This window comes from Cuculus canorus, chromosome Z, assembly GCF_017976375.1.
Source record: "Cuculus canorus isolate bCucCan1 chromosome Z, bCucCan1.pri, whole genome shotgun sequence".
In the NCBI taxonomy this organism is placed as follows: domain Eukaryota; kingdom Metazoa; phylum Chordata; class Aves; order Cuculiformes; family Cuculidae; genus Cuculus; species Cuculus canorus.
The window spans coordinates 74,991,533-75,017,381 of NC_071441.1; the positions used below are offsets into that span (position 1 = coordinate 74,991,533).

The 25,849-nt window shown below is 41.7% G+C and overlaps 1 protein-coding gene across 3 annotated transcripts in view; it reads right to left on the bottom strand.

Annotated features, from left to right (window-relative positions):
- ST8SIA5 (ST8 alpha-N-acetyl-neuraminide alpha-2,8-sialyltransferase 5) overlaps positions 1 to 25,849 on the bottom strand; it is an 82,707-nt gene that overhangs the window by 20,079 nt on the left and 36,779 nt on the right. Inside the window, exons 1-4 of one of the 3 annotated variants that reach the window (XM_054055193.1) lie at positions 19,202 to 19,328; positions 16,270 to 16,377; positions 3,756 to 3,848; positions 1,206 to 1,292 (exon numbers count right to left, since the gene is read on the bottom strand). In XM_054055193.1, coding sequence (XP_053911168.1) covers positions 1,206 to 1,292; positions 3,756 to 3,848; positions 16,270 to 16,377; positions 19,202 to 19,284 — 371 coding nt within the window. In that variant the 5' untranslated portion in view covers positions 19,285 to 19,328. Of the gene's footprint in view, positions 1 to 1,205; positions 1,293 to 3,755; positions 3,849 to 16,269; positions 16,378 to 19,201; positions 19,329 to 25,849 lie in introns of those variants that run through there. The other 2 variants (XM_054055192.1, XM_009569134.2) reach the window with 2 other exon arrangements.

Consider the following 25,849-nt stretch of genomic DNA (forward strand, 5'->3'; position numbering starts at 1 on the left):
TACAGAGTGTCGTTATCTTCCTGATGCTCCTTAGATCATCATTTCTCGCTGTTCCTACCTCCGGGCTGGCCACCATACTTCTGTTTTCTCCATGCACTCTGCACATATTCTTTAGTTCCCCAACTTCAAGCAGTCTGTAAAATAGCGAGCTCTGATCCTGAATGACTCTTGTCTACAAAATGGGCTCTGATAATTGCCCATCAATTAATTTCCATAAAACAAATATACTAAAAATAACCCTAAAAAAATCTTGTTTGTGGAGTTCATGTTGGAAAAACTGCTGTGAGCTTCGGACTAACAATTAAGTTCTTTTTAAAGATGTTAATGAGTAACACAGCACATGCATTCTCACATTCTCTCATTAACTAGTGACAGCTATTTCCTGAAATCATGCAAGAGAATTTGGGAGAAAATTGTGGGGCCCTATTCTAAGCAACAGCTCAGAATCGTGCCAGTGACTTATAGACTTAAATAGTCTATATTCCATTTACTCTAAAACAGTGTGGTTTCTCTAGACCTACCTACATATGGCCCTTGAAAATAACAATATACAACATTCAAATTCTGGTTCGGCTTCATTCTACTGTTGCCTTTGTCTTTGTTGCTTTGTGTCTTGAAATGACCATGGAAGACCTTCAGTCAAGAGGAAATCACATGAAGAAAGACAGAGTACTACAGAAACAAGCTGCAGAGGTCTCTGAAGACCAGAAAAAAATAATTAGATAGTCAATGAATAATGGCTGAGAAGCCAATTAAAAAAGGTAGTGAAAAACAAGGTCTGACAGTACCTAATACACTACAGAAAAAATCCAGTTTGAGTATTTTGCAGGCCAAATTTGCAGTGGCACAGATGATATTACCATTTTACACCTCCAGAGATTTGTGTTGATGAGTCAGGTGCAGCCATTAAGTCTTGGCTCCATCTTCATGTCTGCCTGAATCATACCTGGAAAAGTCTCTGCCATACCAAATTCCCTGCCTTTCCTGGGAAGACTGTTCCACAAGCCAGAAGAACGCTCTTTCATTCTTGTTGATTTTCTGAAGTACAACAAAGTCCATACTTATTCGAAAGGATGGTACCCCGATAGTAACAGTGTTCTAATGCTTACACTTCCTATCCATTTGAAAGTTTGATCTCTCTACAGGAACCTAAACACAAACTGAAGAGAATCTTATACAGGCTCATTAATGTGGACCATTCTTACTTGAATAAATTGGCCTCTGTAACATTCATTTCCCATTTGCACATCTGTAGGCTCTTCCATCTGTCAAACAACTCGGTTTGTTTCACCCTAAAAGACAAAAAGAAAGAAAATAAAAATTCACTATATTACAAGGCCTTCATTTCCCAAAACAGCTGCATCCAGGGTACCATGCAGTTGGCTTTCAATAAGCCAAATCAGTCAGTCTGTCCAGTGCAAAATTTATTGGTTTTACTTCTTTTATAGTTTTTATTTGTTTTTCTGGTCAGACATAGCAACCCTAATTCATATAGACACAGATACTGATGGAGCTCTTAAGATCTTTGGGACCGATTTCCGTTCCTCGATAGGCATTTTCCATTTCTACAGGATAAAAAAATGCGGTATCAAGTCTATCCACAGTCTCCTGGGATGCTAATAAGTACCTGGTAACTACAGCGGCTGGGGCGCATGAGGGGTAGGCTGCACCCAGCAGAGGGGCCCAGCAAAGAGGGTATTGGAAAAGAGGATACTTCAGGTAATTTGGCCAATTATCATTATATTCAGGTGAGGTTATTCTAAGCCGTGAGTTTAGAACTCATGAGTTCCGAACTCCACGACCTACAGAACAGCATTGTTGGTAAATCCATTATATAAACCGCAGCAGCGCAAGTGTAGGGATATGCATCTGTGATGGTAAGAGGGCACAAAAAGCTCTTTACAGAAGGACATCTCCCTCTCTCTCTGTTAATAACTATACTCGTAGTTATATCAAAAATTGATATTCCTACTTCTACTGAGCTGATAGAGGTTGACACATTTTCAGTAGCGTCTTTGCAACCATTTCTACCTTCGAGTTCATACATATTGTTCCGTATTTGGATAACAGAGATAACAAAGGCTGTGCAAATAGCTAGAGCTAGGCAGAAAAGTCATAATCTGGCTGGGAAACTTTGAAGACTGAGATTCAAGTTTGATACATCTTAATGAGTTCTCTTCAGGCTTGGGGGCTTTGAATGTTTGAATAAAGCAAAGACTTTTAAGATAATTATATATTTAAAGCAAGTAGAACTTAGGATTTCCCAGGCTGTGGAAGTTACAGGAAAGAATTAGGTCATATTGTACTTTCTGTAGCCCACCGGAGCACATTAACTTGGAAATTTTCCATTACCATGAGGGCTGACTTAGGAAATGTAGCACATCAGAAGCAAGTACATCAGAAGAACCCAGCATAGTAAAAGAGCTTAATGTCAAATGGCATCTGTCGTAAAAGTAAGGCTAACTCTATCCCACTGAGCAGGAGTCCACTGCCTTCTACGTATCATTGGATAAGATGAAGAAAAATAAGTAATTCTGATAAGTATGCAGAAAAGCAATTCAGAACTCCCCACCTTCAGCAGAACACTGGCAGAAGTGTCGCATTCTCATCCCTTCTTTTTATTTTTAAGCACTGCAAGTCAGCAAGCAGTGCAGAGTTGTTACGCATGTATCCTTCACCCAGTACCAAATGCAGAAGACAAGGACATGACCTACATTTTTCTGTGCACAGTCAGTGACGAACACATGCTTAAAATTCATGCAGACCTGGAGCAAGAAATCGTATTTGCTGTACCCTTGGTTGCTTGATGCTATGCACTTCTATAGCTGCATTTTCAGTTGAGATCTTCAGGGCTCTTCACAGACATTACAGAATCACAGTATTGTTTAGGTAGCAAAGACCTTTAAGATCACAAAGTCTAATCATGATCCCAGCACTGCCAAGTTCACAACTAAGTCATGTGCCTAAGTGCCATGTTTACACATCCTTTAAGTATACCCAGGGATAACGACTCCACAACTTCCCTGGGCAGCCTGTTCCAGGTCTTGAGAACCCTTTCTAGGAAGTAGTATTTCCTAATACCTAGCCTAAACCTACCCTGGAACAACAGGCCACTGTTTTCAGATATGGTAAGGAATTAGGCATAAACTAAGCACTTAAATCTACTGCAATGCTGAAATTGCAGAAGGGCAAGTCAAAAATAGTCTGCTTTGCTCCATCCAATGAGCTCCATTGGCAACCTCACTTTTTTTTTGCCTGATTCCATCTTTCTGGCTTCATGTATACATCTCATTCCACTCATTAATTTCATGATGTATATATAGGACCACAAAAGACAAAACACAGATATTTTATTACTTCCTAGAATTGCATTTTCCCACTCTTTAGTGAGTGTTATTAAACTAGGTGGACATTTGCTATGAGTCAGTCTGGCTGTTCTTATTCCTTAGTTACCCTCAACAGGGACTTGGAATGTAATACTACAAACAATATTACACTGTATTTCATTCTAAACAGCGATACTGGGCCCAAAAAAAATGCCTCAGTGTATGTGAAATGCCTCGAGTTTTTTTCAAATGGACCTCAGATCAAATTCAAATGTGACTACTTGCGCATATAAGAGAACTTCAGGAATCTCTCATGAGATCTTTATTGACAGGTTTTCTTAAGACTTGCACCTTCTACAATCTTTTGTGAGTTTTTATTTCCATCCTGCCTGAAAAGTAACCTTTTAGCAAACATTAATTCATACTTACATAGACAAAACCTTCACCTCAATGATGTCTTGCCGTAATTCCAGGCATTTGGTAGAGTTATATTCCAAAGGCCCTTCATAAAACTCAAAATACCTGACGAAAAACAAGAAAAGAGATTATAAATAAGCCTTAGACGTGAATACTTGCCCTACAAATAAATGGAAATTTGCTTCAAGTTGTCACTTACGATTTCTACCTAACATAAGACTAAACTCTCTGGCCCGCAGGCAGGTTATTACTTTACAAGAAAACACAGATGTTGTTGTTGATTGTAAAACAGTTACCCATGTCCAGGTTTTCCATCTCTGCACCAGTTCATCTATCTTGAAGGCACCAGCAACGACCAGAAACCTCAGGAGAAAAGCACTCATGAATTAAGAAACGCTGCTCCCATCTTTTGGGTATCTGAATGTGCTGAGATTTTAAAAATCAGTTCCTTAAATTTTGTTCTTAGGTGGAAAACAAAGTGCTGGAGGTTGTACCTTGTTTGTGGAGGCTGTTGCATACCTCTACACAACTGAGCTTTTAAACTGAGCTGGGATTTAATCAGGCTGTCCAGTGAACCAAATGAGACTGTATGGAAATGGCAAAAAAAAATATTAAGGCTTTAAACCAAACCTTTTTTTCAATTTCACCACTTATCACATGTAGTCTGGATTAAAACCTAATACCTAAAAACCCCTACAATGTTTATGAGCATAAGGAAGAATCATAGAAGCATAGAACTATAAAAGCTGGAAAAGACCTATGAGACCATCCAGTCCAACTGAAATACAAGGAGATAACCTGGAGGAATAGATATTACAGCCAGGGCTACAGCAAGTTGTTTTGATGGATCCTTTAAAATCTCAGAATTCATGGGGCTGTAACTCCAAACTATCATTTGAATTTTCAGTAAGAAAGAAAAATACAAAATACGTGCAAGAGCTTTATTTAAACTATCATTGGAGATGTAATATTCTGTACTTATGTCACTTTAAAATAATATCAAAATTCATGTTTGACCTGAATGTCTGTTCAAGTCTGAATATATAATTCTTAAGAAGGAAAACCCTTGTTAGTTTCCTTTGTATTTCATGTTCATAGTTAATATCAAAGTTTTGGGGGATCCAAAAGAGCTCTGTTCTGGAGAAGTGCTAAGAAATCACACCCTTCAGCGGAACTGTAGGAAGAGTGTCCAGAAAATAACATTTCCAGGTATCTCCAACAGCACCTCCAAAGGCAAAAAGCGTCTAAAACCAAACAGCCTCTGAACTTTGCCTTTTAATTACATCCAGAAATCAATCTGATAAAGCAGGGAGGAAAGAAATCTATAGAAGGGAGGAAGGGACCGTAGTATGCAACTGGAAAAACCCCAAGAGCTTCCGAAAGCAATCTGCTACCAACAGGAAACATCTCTATCCTATCAAATGCTGCTTTAGGATGTGTCCCCTTCATCTCTCCCTGAGGTTTTCACCACCTCAGCTTTGCCAAATCTCAACCTAATCATTTCTGTGATCCAGTGAGAAGCAAAAACCTTGAAACTGAGAGGAAGACGGCCATGCCTAGAAGGTGTCAGGAACACCATAAATTCCTACAGTAAACTCATTACTGTCAGAAAAAAAACCAATCATAGTTCAGCAATCTTTAAACAATGCCACTATTTGGAAAAGTGTTTGCATCGTCTTCAAGTAAGCAAATAGATTATCATGAGTTTTGTAGAGGAATTAAAGCACTCCATAATCAGTGACAAATCTAGAAGAAGACTTCCTCAGCCTCCTGAAGGGACATAAAGTTCGCCTAACATGAATCTTCACCTGGCCTCTCACCAAAAGGTTTGGGTTCTCCCTCCAACTCAATCGTCCCCCTGGACATTCATCCTTTACTAAAGAGGAACTGAAATCCATCGCACTGGCACATCTCTTGTGTGTTCGTCTTGTGGAGGCGAAGCTCAGCAACCTGTATTTAGAAAGATGCGGCAACTGAAGTTGGATTAAGAGCTCACCTGGTCACACCAAACCAAAGCCCTTGTGTGGATGTACTCCAGGTGTATTTCACAAACTAAACTAAAATCTCTCTCTGTGCAGCCACCACCATAGGACTTCTCACTAGTCACAGAATTTTACAGGGGTGAAGAAGTCCCCTCTGGCTACCAGTCCAGACAACATTGTCTTCTGTAATGTATTCTTACTGTATTTTCTGGTATTCATTCTTTACTTTGGTTCTTTGAGTCAGACAAGATTGAGACCCTGAATGTGCATGTTTACACAATAGCTAGAGGCAGGTATACATCCTCACACAACACAGCACGTTACACACCACTCCTACCTCTTTAGGCACAAAGGGGATAGCAATGGCTATCAGCATCATCCTCGCTTTATACCTAACACTGGATTTCAGCACCTTGCATATGCCTCAGGGCAGGTAAGAATCACAAAATTCTAGATTAACATGCATTTCTATATTTCCTGTGGGCTTCTGGCTCTGCTGCTGCGTTAAATAACTGCAGCTCAAAAGTTAAACAGCACATACTATCACACGGAAATGCTGTAGCAGGGGAAAGCTGGCTTCAGCCCATGACCCTAGAGATGAAGATAGCATTTTATGAAACAGAGATGAAATTTCCTGAATTCCAGCCATTCCCTTTGATCATTGCCTGTTTACACAACCCACAAACCAAAAACAAAAATGAAAAAGGATGTCTTACCAAAGAGGCAGAAGAGCAAGGAGTGAAGGATTATGCAGAAAATAAACCACTTCTATATCTGAAAGGAATGCACTGCATTTGTACAAAAGCACAGAACTGTCCTACAAGTCTCTAACTCTCACAACAGAATCATAGAATCATACAATTATAGAATGGTTTGAGTTGGAAGGAACTTTAAAGGTCATCTAATTCCACCCCCCTGCCATGTGCAAAACACCTCTCACTGGATCAGGTTGCTCAAAGCCCCATCCAATCTGGCCCTGAACACCTCCAGGGATGGGGCAGCCACAAGTCCCCCGGGAAACCTGGGCCAGTGCCTCACCACCCTCATGGTGAAGAAATTCCACCTTATGTCTAGTCTAAATCTGCCCCTCTCCAATTTATAGCATTGCCCCTCGTCCTATCACTAAATGCCTTTATAAAAGTCCCTCCCCAACTCTTCCAGCAGGGTCACTGGGAGTGTTGAATTCACCATTTAGCATCTTGTGGAAGGGCAGGGGAGGGCCCATGAAATTCTGGATGACCCACCGCCAGTGGGACACATCTCCTTTCGTAAAGGCAGGAAACATCAACGGTGATGTCACTTCAGACCAAGTGGGGAAAAGATGTTACTGGCCAAGGGGCGAGCTCATTGAGCAATTGAAATTAACTCAGTATACCTGAGCCACCGGACAATTATCATCTATTTATAAGCCCTGAACCACACCTGAAACAGACAGCCAGACACTAAGCCTCCTTAGGGTTAATGCTGCTGGTGCTGCAGCACTTAGGTTGCAAGCATTAATGATGCTACAATAGCACTAAGGAATTCGCAAATCAGTGGTCAATGCACTAAAACCCAAAGTGTTTCCTCTCTTCATCTCAACAGCATTCATCCTATTTATTTGCTCCACAGCCATCCCCTTCCTGCTATAAACACCAAGGGAAATTAGTAGAGGCAGCTCCCTGGAGCACCAGGCAACCTATTCCTGCAGAAGTGATTGACGTTGTACTTTCCCAGAATACAGCTTTTGCTCAAGACCAGGCTCTAGCACAAGGGACATGGGTTCCCTCAGCCCCCACGGATATCCTTTAAACCCAGCTCCTCCGCTTGGCAGGGTCTGGTCCTGTTGGGAGTGTTTGGAGACCAGCCCCCACGTTCTCCCAGAGGAAGCATCAGTCTCACCCACTCCCTGGGCTCTGAGTGCAGCTTCTGCCTATTAACTCCCACTCTAAACCATGTAGTTCCCTGTGAATGAAGATACATTTGCCTGTCAGAAAGCTTAATTAGCACAAATGGAAACTGTCCTCCCCATCATCTTCCTCAGTCTGATATCCAGCTAAGAAGCAAGAGTGCAGCGTGGTTTATTTTGATTTATGCAATTGATTAGTGACGAGTGACAAACCTGACAACACTGTGTTTCAGCTTTACCAGAATGACAGTCATGTTTAATATCCATAAAACAGAGTTGATATGTCACTGTCAGAATGTCCTCTCCCTGCGTGGCCTTTGCTTCCACTGCTGAAATCCAAATAACTTTTATCCCTCAAAGGTCACAGGTCTACAGGAAAACCAACATAAGAATTCATTATTCTTTACAACAGGGAACACTAATACATCTGAATCACAATGAACAGCACAGTTGAATCTAGTATTGCATTTTCCCAGAGTACTGGGCACTGCACACGACCTGCTGCTCTATGTCCATTCAGGACAACTGTAGCTTGCAAATCTACATTTTTCCCAGGATATGAACACCACACAAACTGCAAATGCTTGGAGAGGATTCATTTTTTATGGCTTCCAGCACTGAATGCCCAGAAATGAGATGCTATTCACTCTGCAGTTCTCCACTTTTGACTAACTGAGACTCTTCTAACCTTAATGTCTCCCATCACAACCCCACTTCCAGCTGAGCAGCTTTCTGAGCTCACTAGTCAGAGACAAGTTTGGTTTCCCAAGTGTGCCAGCTAACTCTTAGGCCTTTGATCATCTGTGGTTGGGCTGCTCCTATTTTCATCAAAAGTAAGATTTCCTTCATCATACTATACAAATTAAAATGTCTGAGACTACAGTTCTGCTTTCAAGTGACACTTGGGTTGAGGCACTGATTTATCTGATATATTGAACAAAGGCTTTAAAATATAATTGAGTGTAATTGTCAGGCACCTTTTAAACAAGATCATTTTCTCCTGCACAAGCCATCTTCTCATTTCCTTCGTTCCTGCAGTGCCAGTTCTGCACTGTTTGCAGTGAGGCTGCAGCACTTACACTGCAAGAGAGCAGGGTATGACAGGCAGGATGCCACCTACCCTGCAGGAAAAACAAAGATCTTTCCAAAAATATACATTACCCAGAGATTAAGGAATGAGGATAAATGAATGAAACCCTGCAGGCTTCTACAAAATACTTAGTAAGAGAACTGTCCAATTAGCAGTGCCTGCACTTATCAGTACGGGCAAATCCATGACCCGCCTTGGGTCTAGATTCACCTTCCCTACTCAGGAACCCTGCAACCGTGCCACAGCACAGTGCCCAACGTACACGGGGACTCAGGTTCATCTGGCAAGGTCAACATGGGGTCTTCAGACCGTTGTTGCAAAAATACTGCTGAGGTGGAGCATATCATGGCTAAAGGGTCTCCAGAACACTCATCTAGAGCAGAACAAACTAGGTTTTCACTTCATCAGAGAGTCCCTTGTGAGGGAGTGACTATATCCCACCAGTCTTTCCTTCTATTAATAGATGTGCGTGACAATATGAAAGCCTATAAGACTGCCTCCCTACCCTGCTCTCGTGAGACCTCACTTGAAGTCTTGCACTCCAATCTGGAGCTCTCATGGATGTGTTAGAATGCAGAGGAGGCCACGAGGACGATTTGAGGGCTGGAGCACCTCCCCTCAAGGACAGACTGAGAGAGTTGGGGTTGTTCAGCCTGGAGAAGAGAAGGCTCTGGGGAGACCTTGGAGCAGCTTCCAGTTCTGAAAGGGGCTCCAGGAAAGCTGGGGAGGAGCTCTTTATCAGGGAGTGCAGGGACAGGATGAGGGGTAACAGTTTTCATCTGAAGATGGGAGATGAAGATGAAATATTAGGAAGAAATGTTCCCCTGTGAAGATGCTGAGACCCTGGCCCAGGCTGCGCAGGGAAGTCGTGACTGCCCCGTCCCTGGAGGTGTCCAAGGCCAGGCTGGATGGGGCTTGGAGCAATCAGACCCAGTGGAAGGTGTCTCTGACCCTGGCAGGGGGTTGGAACTGGATAGGCTTTAAGGTCCCTTCTGAACCCAAACCATTCCATGATTTTATGATTGTATGAAGATTTAGTCAAAAGATTTAAGGGCCTGACATCAATACAGCATTTTTTTTTTCCTCAAAGAGTGCATCCTACCACTTCACGTGACATTTTCTCCCAAGATTACTTTGACCCCTTTTGGAAGGCACAATCCTCCTTGGGCAAAGAATGAAGTTGATGTAGAGGCTGATTGACAGGTAAGTCCGTGGCAGGCAGGAACGAGGACCCTGGGCTCTGCTCTCACAGATGCTGCCTAGAGTAAAAGATTACCATCAAGAACAAGAATAGGCTCTGAAGTTGATGGAATCATCATGACCTTTCACGTTACACCTTGCAAAAGAAAGCACCTGTGGACATATTGATGTTAAATGAGATCCTCCTGCTCTGAGAACTGGTGAGTGAAGCAGAAATCTTTGATGCCCTTAAACTAATTTGCACTTCACTAGGATCGCCCTACAAAAAAAGTCACATTGCTGCAAGTGTTTTTCCTGCTGTTTGAGAGCCTGTTTTGACTTGTTCACACCAGGATAGTGCTTGAAAGACTGAAATGAGAGAGAAGGTGCTGTAGGCACAAAGGAGGCAGACAGAGAAGCAAGAGTCTTCTCTGATACAGGCTGATGAAATTATATGACTACCTCCTCCTTGGGGAAAACAAATATTAAAAAAAATGGTTCACGTTCCTCCTGGCCACTACCTGCTGATGCCAATGTCACTGGTATGTACTGGTTTAAATCTTTTACCATCTTCATCTCTAGTGGTACTAGATGTAGTAGCTGTCTAACTGATCTTGAACTTTCAATATGTGGCTGCACCTACGAACAAAACTTTGTCATGTAGGGGGAGGTGTCCCTTCCCATCACAGGGGGGTTGGAACTAGATGAATTCTAAGGTCCCTTCCAACTCTAACTATTCCATGATTCTATGTAAAAGAAAATGAAAATATAAGCAAGGGAAACTGGTTGTGCATCTTTATACACATTATGTGGTAGCAGCTCTTCTGAATTACTGCATCCAGTTCTGATAGTTCATCTTTGAGGGTATGAGACAATGGTGAGAGTTACAAAAGGACTTGCAGAAGTCGTTAGAGTTCTAAAAAGCATGAGAGACGTTGGAAGCTTAATCTTGAACTCATGGTAACTGAGCAGGGGAACACTACACCAGGAAGAAATTACTGGTGGCAGGAAGCTTTCCAATACAACACAGTAAGGAAAAACAGTATCCAATGTCTGGAAGCTAAAGATAGAAATGGCATCTTCGGTTCACGGCTGGTTTTCTTTCTAGGAGGACCAGAGTAATCAAACAAAATTCAGCAGGAATTACTGTACCTGGATTCAAGCTTCCCAGGACGTCCTTGTAGCTGAGGTTAAATGCTATTAATTAATGAACCTCCTGACTGTCCACCAAGAATAGTTTGAAATGTTAGGCTCGATTTGTCTCCTTACAGTGTCACAAGTTTTACTGGCTTCTGATAATAGAAATCTGTTCACCACGACAAGGGCAATTTCCAAAGATATGGAGCCCACCTTCCAAATTAAAGATTCTTGTTTTAAAAAATAAAACACAAAAGTGCTTCCACGAATCAGGCCTAAATTCAAAAGTTTGGTCTTCCACAGTACAGAAGTGGCTTTTACATTTCTGTCATTTAAGAGCTGTTCATTGATAGCTCTATATTCCTCCCAAGTAACCTCAGAGAGGCTCACACTTTCATCTCATCCATATCATACCTCAGAGATGCTCCTATCCTGTGTTCCTTATTTCATCTAGTCCCATCACTTCACAGACAGTTTACAGACCAGTACAGTTATGATGAGAGCTGTGATACCCTGAGGATAAGCTTTTCATCATGACTATGAAAGCCCCTGGCAAATTGGCACTGGCTGCTCACTGACATTCTGATTTTGATCCCCAGTCTTCACATCTCAACACACAGATTACTTGGGATAGCTTGGCTCTGCTGTCCAATGCCACATCAGCAGCATGAATTGACCAAATACCCACTCTAGCCAATGTCAGGTTGTCCCCTTCTCATCTGCCCACGTCTCTGGGAGCCAAGTTTCTCCAGAATTTCTGTCTAATATACTACCCAACACAGCTCTGCTGCAGGAGCTGTGGTTGTAACAGCAGGAGCTAAAGCAGAAACAGCCCTAAACGATGTGGCAGAGTCCAGGCTAGCTCCTGCAGTTTGTCTAGCAACCTGGGATAAGCCTACCTTGCAGACCACACTTGTGAATCAACACCAAAACTCGCTGTGCTTCCTAGGTCTCCTCTCACACAGCCTGCCATGAATCTCACCTTAGAGGTTTTCCCACTGTACAGTGTGCCAATCCTAGAATGATTTATTGGAGAGTTCTAGTTTTAGGGACACTTCGATATTTATTTTCTTTCACAGTCACTATATCAAAACAACATCCGCTCCCGACAAGCAGTGGTGTATGCTGCAGGCAGTCCTATTTTACCAATGTCATTTCAGAACTCTTCCAATTTTTAATAAACTCCTATTTGGCTGTTTTAATCAAGCAGATTCCCATCACTCTGATTGAAATAAGCTGCTGATATTGTTATCCTTATCACCACCTGGGAGGCATAACAAAACACATGACAATACTTACACATCAATAACATTCCAAAAAACGCATTACATCGCAAGTAATGTCTTTTTTTTTTCCTTGTGGTTCTCAAGATTTTACTGTTTTTCTAAAGTACTATGACTTCAAGAACAGCCACAGTTACTGCCCTTGCCGATGGCGTCAGATGTCTCAAGCCCTTACATTCGTTCTTCAAAAATATGTATTTGATGAATCCAATTGATTACACTTTTTGGTTTGTAGCCACTGGGTACAAATCTCCGAATTTGTCATATTGGATAATTCAAGTGTGCAAACTGACGGGCCCAAAAGCATAAAGATCACATCTCCTCTTGCTCATCGAAGGCCACTCTGGTCTCACTGCCCAAGTTCCACATCACTGAATCTTATTTTCAACTCAGGTGGACTGGAGGTGCCAGAGAACACCATGACCCAGGTAATACAGCAGGTAAAGCATCAGATCATTGAAGCAGCTTCTTAGCAATTAAAAATGCTTGAAGCATGATGGGCAACAATGACAGTAAGTTGCAAAAGTCATTAGAAAGGGAACAGAGGAATAAGGGCTCTAGGAAGTAGTTTGACGCATGACTTCTCTGAACAAGCACCAGATAGAACCCTTTCCCTGATTCCCCACAAGGATTTTGTGAGATTTATACTACTTAGTACAAGATAAAAAGCAAAAGGTAAAAATCTGGGCAACGGCTGACATGTAAGAACCAAAAATAAGCCAGTATTTGACAACTGGTTGGCACTGCATCTGAGCGAGCATTTCAAAGGGGATGTAGCCCGTCTACTCCTCCTTTAGTTGAAAGTATACATCCCCGTGGATCTGGGGACTTGTGGAGTGTTTCACTTTTACTCCATGCAAGTACCCTGAACTTCTTTGCTACCTAGAAGACCTCCTGTAGTGCAATATGCATCAAAAGGAAGCTTTTGGTAGCCAAAAATCCTCAGCAAATAGAGTTCTCTGTCAGGCATCTACTCACAGCAATATCAGAGCCACAAACAGGATCCACACTGAGTCATACCATGTACTGGGCTGAGCTCATTATTTTAGCTTTTATCTCCATGGACTGGTTCTATGCAATCTGAAGATTTTTCACTGGGGTGAAAAGCCTTGGTTAGCTTGGTTACTCCGGCACAGTGGAGATGTCTGCAGTCAGAATATGGCTTATTTTCTGAAGCTCTATAATGAAATCCCCTGGACAGTAAAAAACATTCCAATTGTAAGCCACTCTTCAGCTTTGTACATTAGTTAAAATCTGAAAAACCTTGTAGATTAGTTAAAATCTGAATCAGTTTCTATTGAAATCAAACAACATGACATTCTTTGTTTCTGTCCTACTCTTTTAGTGCAATCTTTTTCATGGAATGTTCAATCATCACTGTTAATTTGTTTTGATATGTCCACAACTCTCATGCAATTCTAATGCATTTACTCCCTCTGTGTGCCTTTGCTTCGCAAGTCCTTCATTTTCATCTAATAAATCATCCCAACAGGATGAACTGTCAATGTCTCAATGCCACATCTTAAGTTCCAAGGTTGAAAGATAAAGAATAGTTATAGAATGCACATAAGTTGATACCACACATGTATAAACATGCATCTATCTATATAGAGATATATAAATGATACAACCTAATTAAAAGCATATTAATATCCATTTCAATTACCATCTTTAAACACTAAACCTTTCACAAGGTGATGATAACACACAATAAATTGCAGAGCCATGCAACGGAAGGTATTTACTGTGCATATGCTGACATATAATTAGTTTTGTGCACTTTAGACATCTCTCCGGAGACCTGTAAATATATACAAGCAAAATCAGGTCAGTAAAATATAGTCTGCAAGTCTTCCATTTAGTGGAAAGAATTATTCATTAGAGGAAGCCATGTTTTCAATTGATATTAACAGCCTGAAGTTGGGTGTCAGATTAAGGCTCTCAGGAGATGTCTAGTGATAACACAGTAATAAAGGTGATCAAAGGTAAACACTTCATGACATAGCTCTGCCGTTATTCACCACAGTCTCACCTCCAGTCTTCTCTCCACATTTATACAGTTTATTTTACCGTATTCTCAGCTTTCAGATACCAGACAAATGGATAAGTAATATCTATAAAAAACTTAAATACAATCTATGTCACAGTCAGACCTATCCCCAACTCAACCACCTATCTTTCAGAGCCACAGTCATTAGCATGGCACAGACATTGAAATGTGTACCTTTTATTGGTGTGAAATTTACACCTAACTTGTGCAGTTTGAGCATGATTGTATAAAAAACCACTTGCAACCTGAACCTTTTTGTCTTTGAAGGGGCTAAACAGACTGAGGACAGTATGTTGTTCAGTGCCTCACAGCTAGTATGTATCTTGCAGTGAAGTGGTTTAGTTCCTTGTTCTGCAATCAATGATGATTCAATCATCTCTGTCAAGGGTGCCTAGAGGGGAAAATCTATATTTATTAATTCTCTCATGTCTTCAAGAAGATACCTGTCTTCATGCCACATTCAGTTCTTTCATATGCCACGTGCCTTAACTGAAGACTTGGCATATACAGACTATGGAGGTATACACAAAAAAGACAACAGAAGTAGAGATAAATAAATAGACAGACAGACAGACAGACAGATAGATGCATATGTACATAGAATGAATCATTTTTCCCTTGCTCGGAATGAAAACCTGCAGCTGAAGCCAGTTCTTTTTATAAAGAACCTTAACTAGTTAAACCAGCTGAGTGGGTAGCACAAGATAGATCCTCATACAGGATCACATTACAGCAAGGAGTCATTACAGGAATTGCAGCATTCCTGCGGTTCAGTGAGACTGGATGCTTTCTGGCAGGTCAGACTCGGTAGTTCCGCTCGCCTTTGAAATGCTACCAGGTCTAAAGCGGTAGTGGTATACGTTTACCGAAATATACCGCAATGATATTTTAAACAAAACACGTAATCTATCCAAAGATAGGTTTATTTATACACAGGTACTAAATGTAAGCTTCTTTTAATTATTTTAATTTAACCTGTAGACTTTCTAAGATTACCCTGCTACTTATTCAACTGGACACTAGACATGACTCAGGATTTTTAACCTCTACAGCTGAGGTTCTGGGAAGATATCCCAAATATTCGCCCTGTGCCTGTACCCAGGATTTATGCAGATGATCTGCAGTACCCATGGAGCAATCCAGGCACAACGGCAGCCAATTTCCTGACTACGCACATGGCTCTTCACGATACTTCAGATATCTGTCAGCTAAAAGCATCCTACTACAAATTAATAAGTACAAAAAGTGCAATGCCACATCAGTGCTTCTATATTTTCAGAACAGTGTAAATTACAGAATCACAGAATAGTTTAGATTGGCAAGGACCTTAAAGCCCATCCAGTTCCAACCCCACTGTCATGGGCACGGACACCTCCCACTGGATCAGGTTGCTGAAAGCCTCATCCAACCTGGCCCTGAATATAAATAACAAATAATAAGCAAAGAAAAATTCTATTCTTATCTGAATAAAAGACTTCTATCCCTGCTTTCCCCTGCTATGCCCTGGAAAGATTTCAAGTAAAATTATGTTTTCTTAGAATACATATTCTATGATAAAGAAAGCTTTGGGCCAGTTTCTTCAGTGTGCTCTGCATGCATCAATACTGCCATGTGGGGACATTGCCCACCCAAGTCCCACTCTCCCACGCTGCCACATACTGACATGTAGCATGGAAATAGGATAGGCCGTTACACAGAAGTCACCCTGCTGTGTAACCCATGGGTTGTGGCATATTCCAGAATGGTCCCAAAGCCTTGAAGGGGGAAAACCGCACAGCACTTCTTCTGTGCTATGGGGAGAAGTATCGAGCAGTCAAAGCACACCACAAATCTCATTTTTCATACAGTCTGTGCTCACATTTGTGGTTCATACAAAGAGAGAGAGATCTCTGTAGTCATCCCCTCGAGTGTTGGTACCTGGTGCCTGTGTCACTGCCACTCTTCACTGCTCCGTCATCCGTGAAATTAAAGGTGCTGGTCCAATTTGCCAATTCCTCTCCATTCTGCCAGCTAAACTGCAGCCCTCTAGCAAGAAAATGAGGCAGTTGATATTTTATATTATCCATTAAGTTATGACTATCAGCATGAGTTCGCATGTCCTTTTTCTTAACACAGAATTGTGACTATGACACATTCATCATAAACAATAAAAAGACACCAAGAGCCACAAGATATCACGTTACTAGTGGAAGCAATTAATTTTCAGTTCCCACAGACTCAGCAAGCCCTTGGCTGAGAAGCCATCAGACCCTCCAAACAAATTCCAAGACCAGTAATCATCTGTGCTCACAAACAACATACGTAAGTGTGGAACAAGGCAGAAATTTCACTCCCAGAGATGCAACTGTAAAAAGCTGGAGACAGGGAAAACTGCAGAGCCAAAGACATAAACTTTCTAAACTTCAATCTTACACCTACAGCAGCTGTTAAATACGGTGAGCCTTCCTCTGATTTGTTGTCCAAGCCATTTGATGACTTATCTAGGTCACACTATGTATCTTCTTTTCCCCGTTTGAGAAGATGATATTCCTTAAGTCAATGTGTACCACAGTCATCATAACTCTCTGTTTTCCAAACTTCCACAAAACCATTCCAAGACCCAGGATGCTTGCAGTCTTCTGCAACCACCTATAATCGGGTAGAAACCTCACACGTATTTTAAAAAGATGGGCCTGAAGAAACATTTGACAACAAAAGTCAAATCCCTCCTATACCTCAGAAGTCAACAAAAAAGAAACTCACAGGTTGGTATTTTTAATGTCCTCCACTTTAACCTAATTTCATGATTTCAGAAGCCTGGCAGCTGAGTTGTGAACATTTGGTGCTGCCAATAGTGAAAGTTAACTTCCCAACTGGGCTGTGTGGGGACAGCCAGGAAGCAACGTGCCAGCCCACTTTGCCCAAAAAAAGGGCATCCAGGATCTTGCTAGTTTTCATGGTCAACAGCCTTATTACAAAGACTGGAGAATCTTTCAGACCACATTCATCCTCTAATTGGCAGCAGACACAAGCATAGGAAATTAAGAAGGAAAGACACGAGGCATTAAAATAAGGCCTCTTTGCTTCCTGCAGCAGAAACGGAGAGTAGCTCTAAACAGATCCAAAAACATAGAGTAGGGGTTTACTTGTTCTGTGTTGAGGAAATGTGTGCACATGACTTCTTGTTGTCATAGCTGTTTTAAGACAACCTTGTCTGACTTCAAGTATCTGCAGTGCAGCCATTTCCACATGAGCTACTTCTCTTCATTCTTAAAAACCAGCAAAGAATGGCTCCGTAACATTCGTTTAGGGAAAGATTCAGCTGATCAAAGGCTGGCCTTCACCCTGCAGTGAACTGATCCATCCCCAAAACTTTCTCCATCAGCACACAGGGGGCCTGGGGCTGCTTGTAGTGTGGGCACACATGACACAAGGATCCCACCACCCAAGCGATGTGCAGTGTATGTCACCACTACAAACGACTTTTCTAATCTAAACCCAAGGTATTTTGAAAGACTTTAAGTTTATTCTTGTCTGTTTTGTGCCTTTTTTTTATTTGATCTTTTGTAAAGGCATTTTGAGGGAGAAGTAATTCTAAAGAAAATAAAAGCCATTTCAACACTTCAAATTCAGAAAAGAGCTGCCCTCCTAAACTACCCCCTCTCCTCCCAAGCTGCCTCCCACCACAAAAGAGGGGATAAAGCACTATGAAAATACTGGAAAATCTCCCTCTGAATCTTCAAAACACATTTGCATTTCTTGCATGTTCCCCAGTGGTCATATTTTGGTTTTGCAAAGAAAAACTTTTTTAAGATTAAAAAGGGGAACGTTTCAAATGTGGAAGTCAGATTTTCGCTCATAGGAGACCCATTCTGAATGGCACTTAGTTCAAGACATGGGATGCAATTCTCCTGTTTATCAAAATAACAGAGTCATAGAATTATAGAAAGGTTTGGGTTGGAAAGATATGAAAACCCAACCATTTCCAACCCCCTGCCATGGGCAGGGACATCTCCCACTGGATCAGGTTGCTCAAAGCCCCATCCAACCTGGCCTGGAACACCTCCAGGGATGGGGCAGCCACAGCTCCCCCAGGGCAGCCTGAGCCAGAGCCTCCCGACTCTCACAGGAAAATATTTCTTCCTAAAACCTAATCTCTATCTCCCCTCTTTTAGCTTAAAATCGTTTCTCTCACCCTAACCCTGCACTTGCTGATAAAGAGCCCCTCCCCAGCTTTCCTGTAGGAGTGGAACAAATCAAAAAGATTGTTCTGATTGCCATAAGTAAAATGAGCCAATATTGCACATTTACATCTCGCATTCAGCTTGGAGAGAGCTACTTCAGTGATCATTTGGGAGAATCACATCAAAGGGTGAGTAGGTTGTGCTACAAAGACAATAGAGTAACGTTACGTCTTATCAGGGAGCTCCATAGCTTCTACATTTCGTAATCAGCTACATTTTTTATCAGCTGAGGCTGCCCAAGGTATGACTTCTGAGTAGAATATCAGTGTGAAAAAAAATATGAGAAAATTGTCACTTTTACTAAGACACTTTCACTTTTAGGCTTGTTGAAACAAACACTTGTGATTCTCCCCCATGTACTGCAGTCTAACACATTTTTTTGCCATGCTGTAATTGGTATGGAAACAAAATTCTTTTGAACATATCTTTGTAAAAGGTATCTAAATATACGACCTTAAATACATCTTTTAATTGCTAAGGGCAGCACTGAATGATACATGGGGAGAGACTGGAAGTGTGGGAAAACCAAGTTGGAATTATACTTTGTAATTGAATTTAAATTAGATGTTTGGGGCTTAGATATTTACTTGCTAGCCAAAATAGAGAGCATTAATCTAAATAAATACCTGGCATTAGTATGTCCTTCAGAGGTGAACTCTCCTAAAGCGCAGCCAATATTCATGCAGGTGAAAAGAAGAATTAAAATCATCGTTTTTCCCTTTGTTTGTCTTCCCTCCACATGTACCAGCTGGAAGGACAGCTAAATAAATGCTCAAAGATGAAGGGGGTTAATCTGTCTATAAAGCAAAAGAAGTGATAAAACCACTCTTTAATGTCCTCCTCTCAACTCTTCTTTGGGAACAGTGTGTACTGCAGCTGAGGCTCCAAGTTTAAAGGAGGACACGAACATTTTGGGTACAATCCAAGAGGAGATCGGGAAGACTAAGACTGAGGAATGGTAGGTATGTCTTATGATGAACCGCTTAAAATACTTCGCTTTGAAATGGCAGATTGGGGGATCTAATTGAGGTACAAAAATATCTAACGAAGGCAAGCAAGCACCTGAGTGTGACACTTCTACATGTTAAGGATCAAGTACATGTTGAGCTGAGCTTAGGGTCAGGAGCAAGCTAAGTGTCCGGCCCTGAACCAAACTGGAAAAGGGGACCACACAGTGCTTCTCTTCCAACAAACAGGGACTCAAGAAGTTAACAACACATAGACTCATACACAAAACACACCCCTGAAGAAGCATTACACAGGACCGTGTGTCACTGTGAGTCTGCAAGACTGAGACCAAGCTGTTGCACCGCACTTTCTGGGATGATGGTACAATGAATATCTTCCTCCTAGCAAGAACAACTCACATGATTAATGGTTTGTAGTATTAGGACTGCGTATTAATCTAGGATGAGATATTTAAAAACACCGACCTGAATTAAATCTGTTCCTAACAAGATTACTTATTTTACCATTTATTTCAATCAGACCTGAGTTAGGAGATTGCAATTTTAAAAATACAAAATTTTCTGATCTTCTCAGTTGTGAGTCGTAAGCTGCCTGGCCAAATTTGCCAGCAGCCTGAGGAAACGGAGCAGAGACATGAACTGCTCCCTCAGCATATTTCTTCGGCATATTATGGTAGTTAAATCCTAACACGTTCCCTCACAGCACTAACTACACTTTAACAAAGAAGCGGTAAATTAAATTCTGCAGATCAGAATTACAATAGAAAAGGATGGAAACACAGAAAAGGAAGAGAAAAAGAATCAGGACAAAAAAAAAAGGCAAGGGAAGATTAAAGGAAGAGAAGGAAAGCAGAGGAAATTACTTAAACCCAGACGTCTCCTATGTAATTTGAACAGTTTATGTCAAAGAATTTTTTTTAAAAAAAAAAATAAAGTTAATTTTAAGCCTGGGATTGTTACCAATGATCAGCAACGGTGGAACTTTGCCATTTGCTCAATTTGCCTTAATGTTATTTCCTTCTAAAATTAGTACGTTTCTCTAACGCATGATGCTGATGATGACAAGAGAAGATTTTATGGAAGATGTAATAACCAGAAACACTCCTAGTGCAGAGATGCTATGTTTTGCCTATTCACTGTAAGCAAATTCCTTGTCAAAGCATATGGAACATTAATCTCGGGATTTATCCCTAACAAATGAGCATGAGCAATGTTTTGCCTTGTATTAAAGAAACCACACTAAGTTGGATGTCTTGGCAATAAAGACCTTGAGTTTCAGGTAAATGTCAAAGTAATATCTTGATCCTAATTGGCAACTGTAAATGTTGAATCAGTATGTAGTATGTACACCAAATAAACACTGGTGTAATGTAGGAATAGCATGAGGGAGTGAAAAAAAAAAAAAGAAAAGACATAAAATTATCAAAGCAGCAGTAATTCTGAAGGGTTTGTCAAAACCAGCTGTTAAGAAGCAGAAGGAAGCAAAGCAAAAAGCCTGTTGCTGCAATCCAGGCAAGAAACAAGTCCTGTATAAGTGGGGATTTTAACAGCTGAAGATGTCAAAAAAATTACAAGGCTTTTGACTTATAAGGTGAGAATGAACAAGTGGATAGATTGCAGCCAGAATGTTCGTATCTATTCTGCCTTCACACTGAGTTTCCACCTCAGGGGTGTCTCATTGCCTTTCTGAAGCATGAAGGCAAGGTGAAAATTCAGCTTAGGCAAAAGACAAGGCTTTTAAAAGGGAGCAATTCTAGACTAAATAAATTGAGAAGACCCAAAAGACTTTAAGCACAGCTGGTGGTCCTGTCTGGGCCCTAACCAGACAGTAGACCGTGACCATGTATGTGGCAGCACCTGTTCAGGAGAGACCCACATGCTTTCAAGGCAGTTTGGTTCCAGTGTCTGAGTAACACAGTGACTGTAGGATCATTAAGGTTGAAAAAGACCTCTATGATCATCCAATCCAAGAGTTAGACCAATATAACTGTGCCTACTAAACCATGTTCCAAAGTGCCAGTTCTACAAGTTTTTTTAACACCTCCCTGTGCTCCAGACCCTTCACCAGCTCCATTCCCCTTCTCTGGACACTCTTCAGCAGCTCAATTTCTTTCTTGTAGTGAGGGGCCCAAAACTGAACCCAGGATTTGAGGTGTGGCCTCACCAGCGCTGAGTACAGGGGCACGATGCCTTGCCTACTCCTGCTGACACACCACGGCTGATCCAAGCCAGGGTGCTGTTGGCTTTCTTGGCCACCTGGGCCACTGCTGGCTCATGTTCAGCCACTGTCAACCAACACCCCCAGATCTTTCTCCTCCAGGCAGCTTTCCAGCCACTCTTCACCAAGCCTGGAGCTAAAGAGGGTTGTGGCCCAGGTACACCACCCGGCGCTTGGCCTTGCTGAACCTCACCCTGCTGGCCTCAGCCCATCAATCCAGCCTGTCCAGATCCCTCTGCAGAGCATTCCAGCCCTCAAGCAGATTGACACCTAAGGGTAACAAGGACAGAGTGGCGATGGGGGCATCACATGTTTGGTGCAAAGAGAGGGTGTGGTAAAACATCTGCCACTCCAATGCCAACTCATCCCCCAAAACCCACCAGCTCATCTCATTAATCCCTGCCAGCAGGCTATTTCCAATCATCTTCCAAAGTGACAGCTGCCACTGTCCCCATCTTGCATGTACCATAGGCAGGCTAAACCCAAAAGCAAGTAAAACCAGAGAGAAAACAATATCATTTTGTATCTGTAAGCTAAGCCAAAACCTGACTCAGCTTGCTGGCCTACCACAGATGGTCAAGCCAGGGGAAGCAGAGGAGTCCATAAATTTCATCTCCAAAGGAAGACAGAAATGCTCCCAAGAACAAGGCAAATTCCTTCATTTTCTTTCCGAGCTCCCTCTATTATTTGTCTTCACTTGTCCTGCTCTTTCTTCCTATCAGTCCTCATATTCCTTCTCTATATCCATTCTCACTAGTGAAGAGGCCATTAGGAAGTGACAGCAAGCCAAATCTTTGTGATTCTGACCGCTGTTCAGGTTACAAGCTGATAGTATAAACATTAATTACATATACTTCATTAATAATTCTATATTCATATTTCTACAAGCCTGGTCACAGTGCTGCACTACAGTACCCAAGCACAAAGCCATATACAGTCCCTGCCCTCATAAACAGGCAGTCCAGGCTACGTATATGCTTCCTAAGGTCAGCGGAAAATCACTTTCACCGTACCTCAGTTTCTCCCTTTCATAATTCTTGTGCCCTTGAGTGGAGGAACTGAAGACTTTAGTGCTAAATACCACACTGCTTTCTTTGAAAATGAAAAGCGATGCCCTCAGTCGACTTAACAGGGATGTCACATAGGTACAGGAAAGTCAGATGGTTAATCTCGCTACAGATCCAGTTCCTTCCTTCTGCAAAATAAGGCAAATATGACTCACTGTATCCACAGGGTGTATGGGAAATAAAAGGAAAACAGTGGTATGCATGAATGACCTGCAGATGAGAGTGACTGAAAACACTCACTAAAATGGATCAGAGAGTAAGCGGAGGTTGGGTAAGGAAGGGGGATATTGGCACTCTCCAATGTGACAGGCTGCGGCACAAGAGACGACAAGCTTAGGAGCCACAGAGATAACAATAAGAGGAGTCTCAGAGAAAAAAAAATAAAACAAGGATCCTTTTTCTTTCACGCAGGTAAGGTACAGTGAGTTTACTTACACTGCACTCGAAAAGACATCAAAGCAGTAAAAGCATCCACCAGGTAAGACTGAGACACTGAGATCAAACTCAGCCCAGCAGAGTCAAGGCAGAGTAGCCTCTGTGTCCAAAACCTCCCCTTTCCTGACAAAAGGGCCAGACTCCATCCCCGAAGACAATGAAGTTAGATGACAGGAGAAAGGCAAATGCTGATTTGAATAGTCTAATATCACTTCAAAGACCCCAGTTTATTTTGAAACAAATATTCAAGGTGCAGCCACCTAGAAAGACACAGCACAACTGAGGGAACAGAACGTAAACGTGTCTGTAGCAGCCCTGACCCAATTTGCATGTGCTGTAATACCATAAAAATACCGTGCATGCATTGGCCATGGAGAACCCATGGGCATAACCCTAACAGGTACAGTACAAAGAAATAAAACATTTCTGGGGCCAGCTCATGTACTTGAGTAGGATGTTCCCATTCTTATGTGAGTCCATCAGAAAACTCATGTTTGCATTCAATGGAAACAGAGTTGAATCTGAGTAGTCCAGTTTTAAATACTTATTTTTCCAGTAAAATCCGCGGTAGTCTGGATACATACACATACACAATTCTGCTTGCTGCATTAATAGGGACCAATCTTTTTCCCAATGACCTATAGCTTTCTAAGTTGACTAATATGGGTAATTGCTGAGATGATTGTTCGCTATCTTACTGGGAGAAAATCTTTAGAAAAGGTTCTTAAAATGTATGAAACAATGTGGGAGCATAGGAATGGTATAGTCACAACAAAAGGGAAAAAATCATACGGGTGCCATGAAAAGCAAAATACAGGTGGAAGATGTGAGAAATGGACACGTCTGGTTAGGCAGCACGCTTGGACATACAGCACTGCACCAGGGACAAGCCTGGCTCCGTGTGTTAAAGGGAAACGGTAGTAATAAAGTTGTGGAGGAGTATATTTTGACTAGCACAAAGAGCAAAATTGGAAACACAGGTGGGAAGCTTCTGGATTATAACCACTATTCTATAGGGGAAAAAAAAAAAAAGGTTTTCTTTCATACAGCACATTTCACATTTGGGTTAAGCCTTGCATCAGATATTCACATGCAGTGTCTGAAAAACCTGATCTAGAATCACTTCCCAAGAAAGATAAAATAGAACCAATACCAACATTCAACCAGTCTACTTAATCAGGATGAAGTGCTGATGAGGACATAAAGGACACCAAAGGATACCTCTCCAAACAACACAGTCTTCCCTTTTCTCATTTGTGACTGAAGATAAACATCTAAGGAGTAATAGATAATCAGTATCAATTAATCTTGTAATTATTATTCATAATTAAATATTATTATCATTAATAATTGGTGAAATCACAAGACCCACAACAGCATAGTTGGAGTCCTGTGTTCAGTTTTGGAATCCTCAACATAAGAAGGACATGGAGCTATTGGAACAGGTCCTGAGGAGGACTACAAAGACTATCAGAGGGCTGGTGAACCTCCCATACGAGCACAGGCTGAGAGTTTGGCTTGTTCTGCCTGGAGCAGAGAAGGCTCTAGGAAGACCTTATAGAGACCTTCCAGTACTGGAGGGACTAGAAGAAAGCTGGGGAGGGACTTTTTACAAGGGCATGGAGTGATAGGATGAGGGAGGATGGCTTTAAATTGGAAGAGGGAAGATTTAGTTTAGACATTATGAAGAAATTCTTCTCTATGAGGGTGGTGAGGCCCTGGCTCAAGTTGCCCAGAGCAGTTGTATCTGCCCCATCCCTGCAGGTGTTCGAGGTCAGGTTGGATGGAGCTTGGAGCAGCCTGATCCAGTAGGAGGTGTCCCTGCCCATGGCAGGGGGTTGGAACTGGGTGGGCTTTAAGGTCCCTTGTGACACAAATTATTCTATAATTCTGTGATTCTATTACAGTGAGACAAGCTGTTTGCTTTTCGAGAACAAAGGCCAATCAAGCCCCAAGCACACTCACAAGAAATCCCAATATATTTTAAGATACTAGGAAATTCTGACATTTGAGATGGCAGGTCAGTGCAGAGATACCTGACGCAGCATGGGTACCATGAGCAATCTCACCATAGCATTAGAGATCTGTCTGAGTTAATTGCTTTGCATCTCGTGTTTCCAAAGGTCATATATTTAGCACCAGGTCAAGTGTCCCTAAACTGCACTATATTCTTCATTGTAAACATATCCACAAAACCCAAGTTGTACTGAGGATTTATGCTGAAGATACCAAACAGAACGCCGTTTAGAGTCAATGCGTCCATACCCAGTATCAGCCACAGGAGTAGGCAATATTCCCTCTCTCCGTGCACAGAAATGAAAGGCGCAATCTCTTTCTATCAATTGTGCAACTCCTCCAAACTGTTGGCTGCCCAATATTTCCAGATGGGACTGTGAAAAGCCTAGCTTTGGCTGTGTTTGTTCTGACGGAAAGTGCCAGTGAGAGAGATTGCTTTTAAGGTTTTCATCATGAGAACTGAAGCACAAAACTAGCTAAATAAAGAGGACGTGGAAGGACAGAGACTGTCTGTGGGGCTGATGAAAAAGCAAAATGGATGCAAGCAACAGAGGGTACGGATGCCTCAAA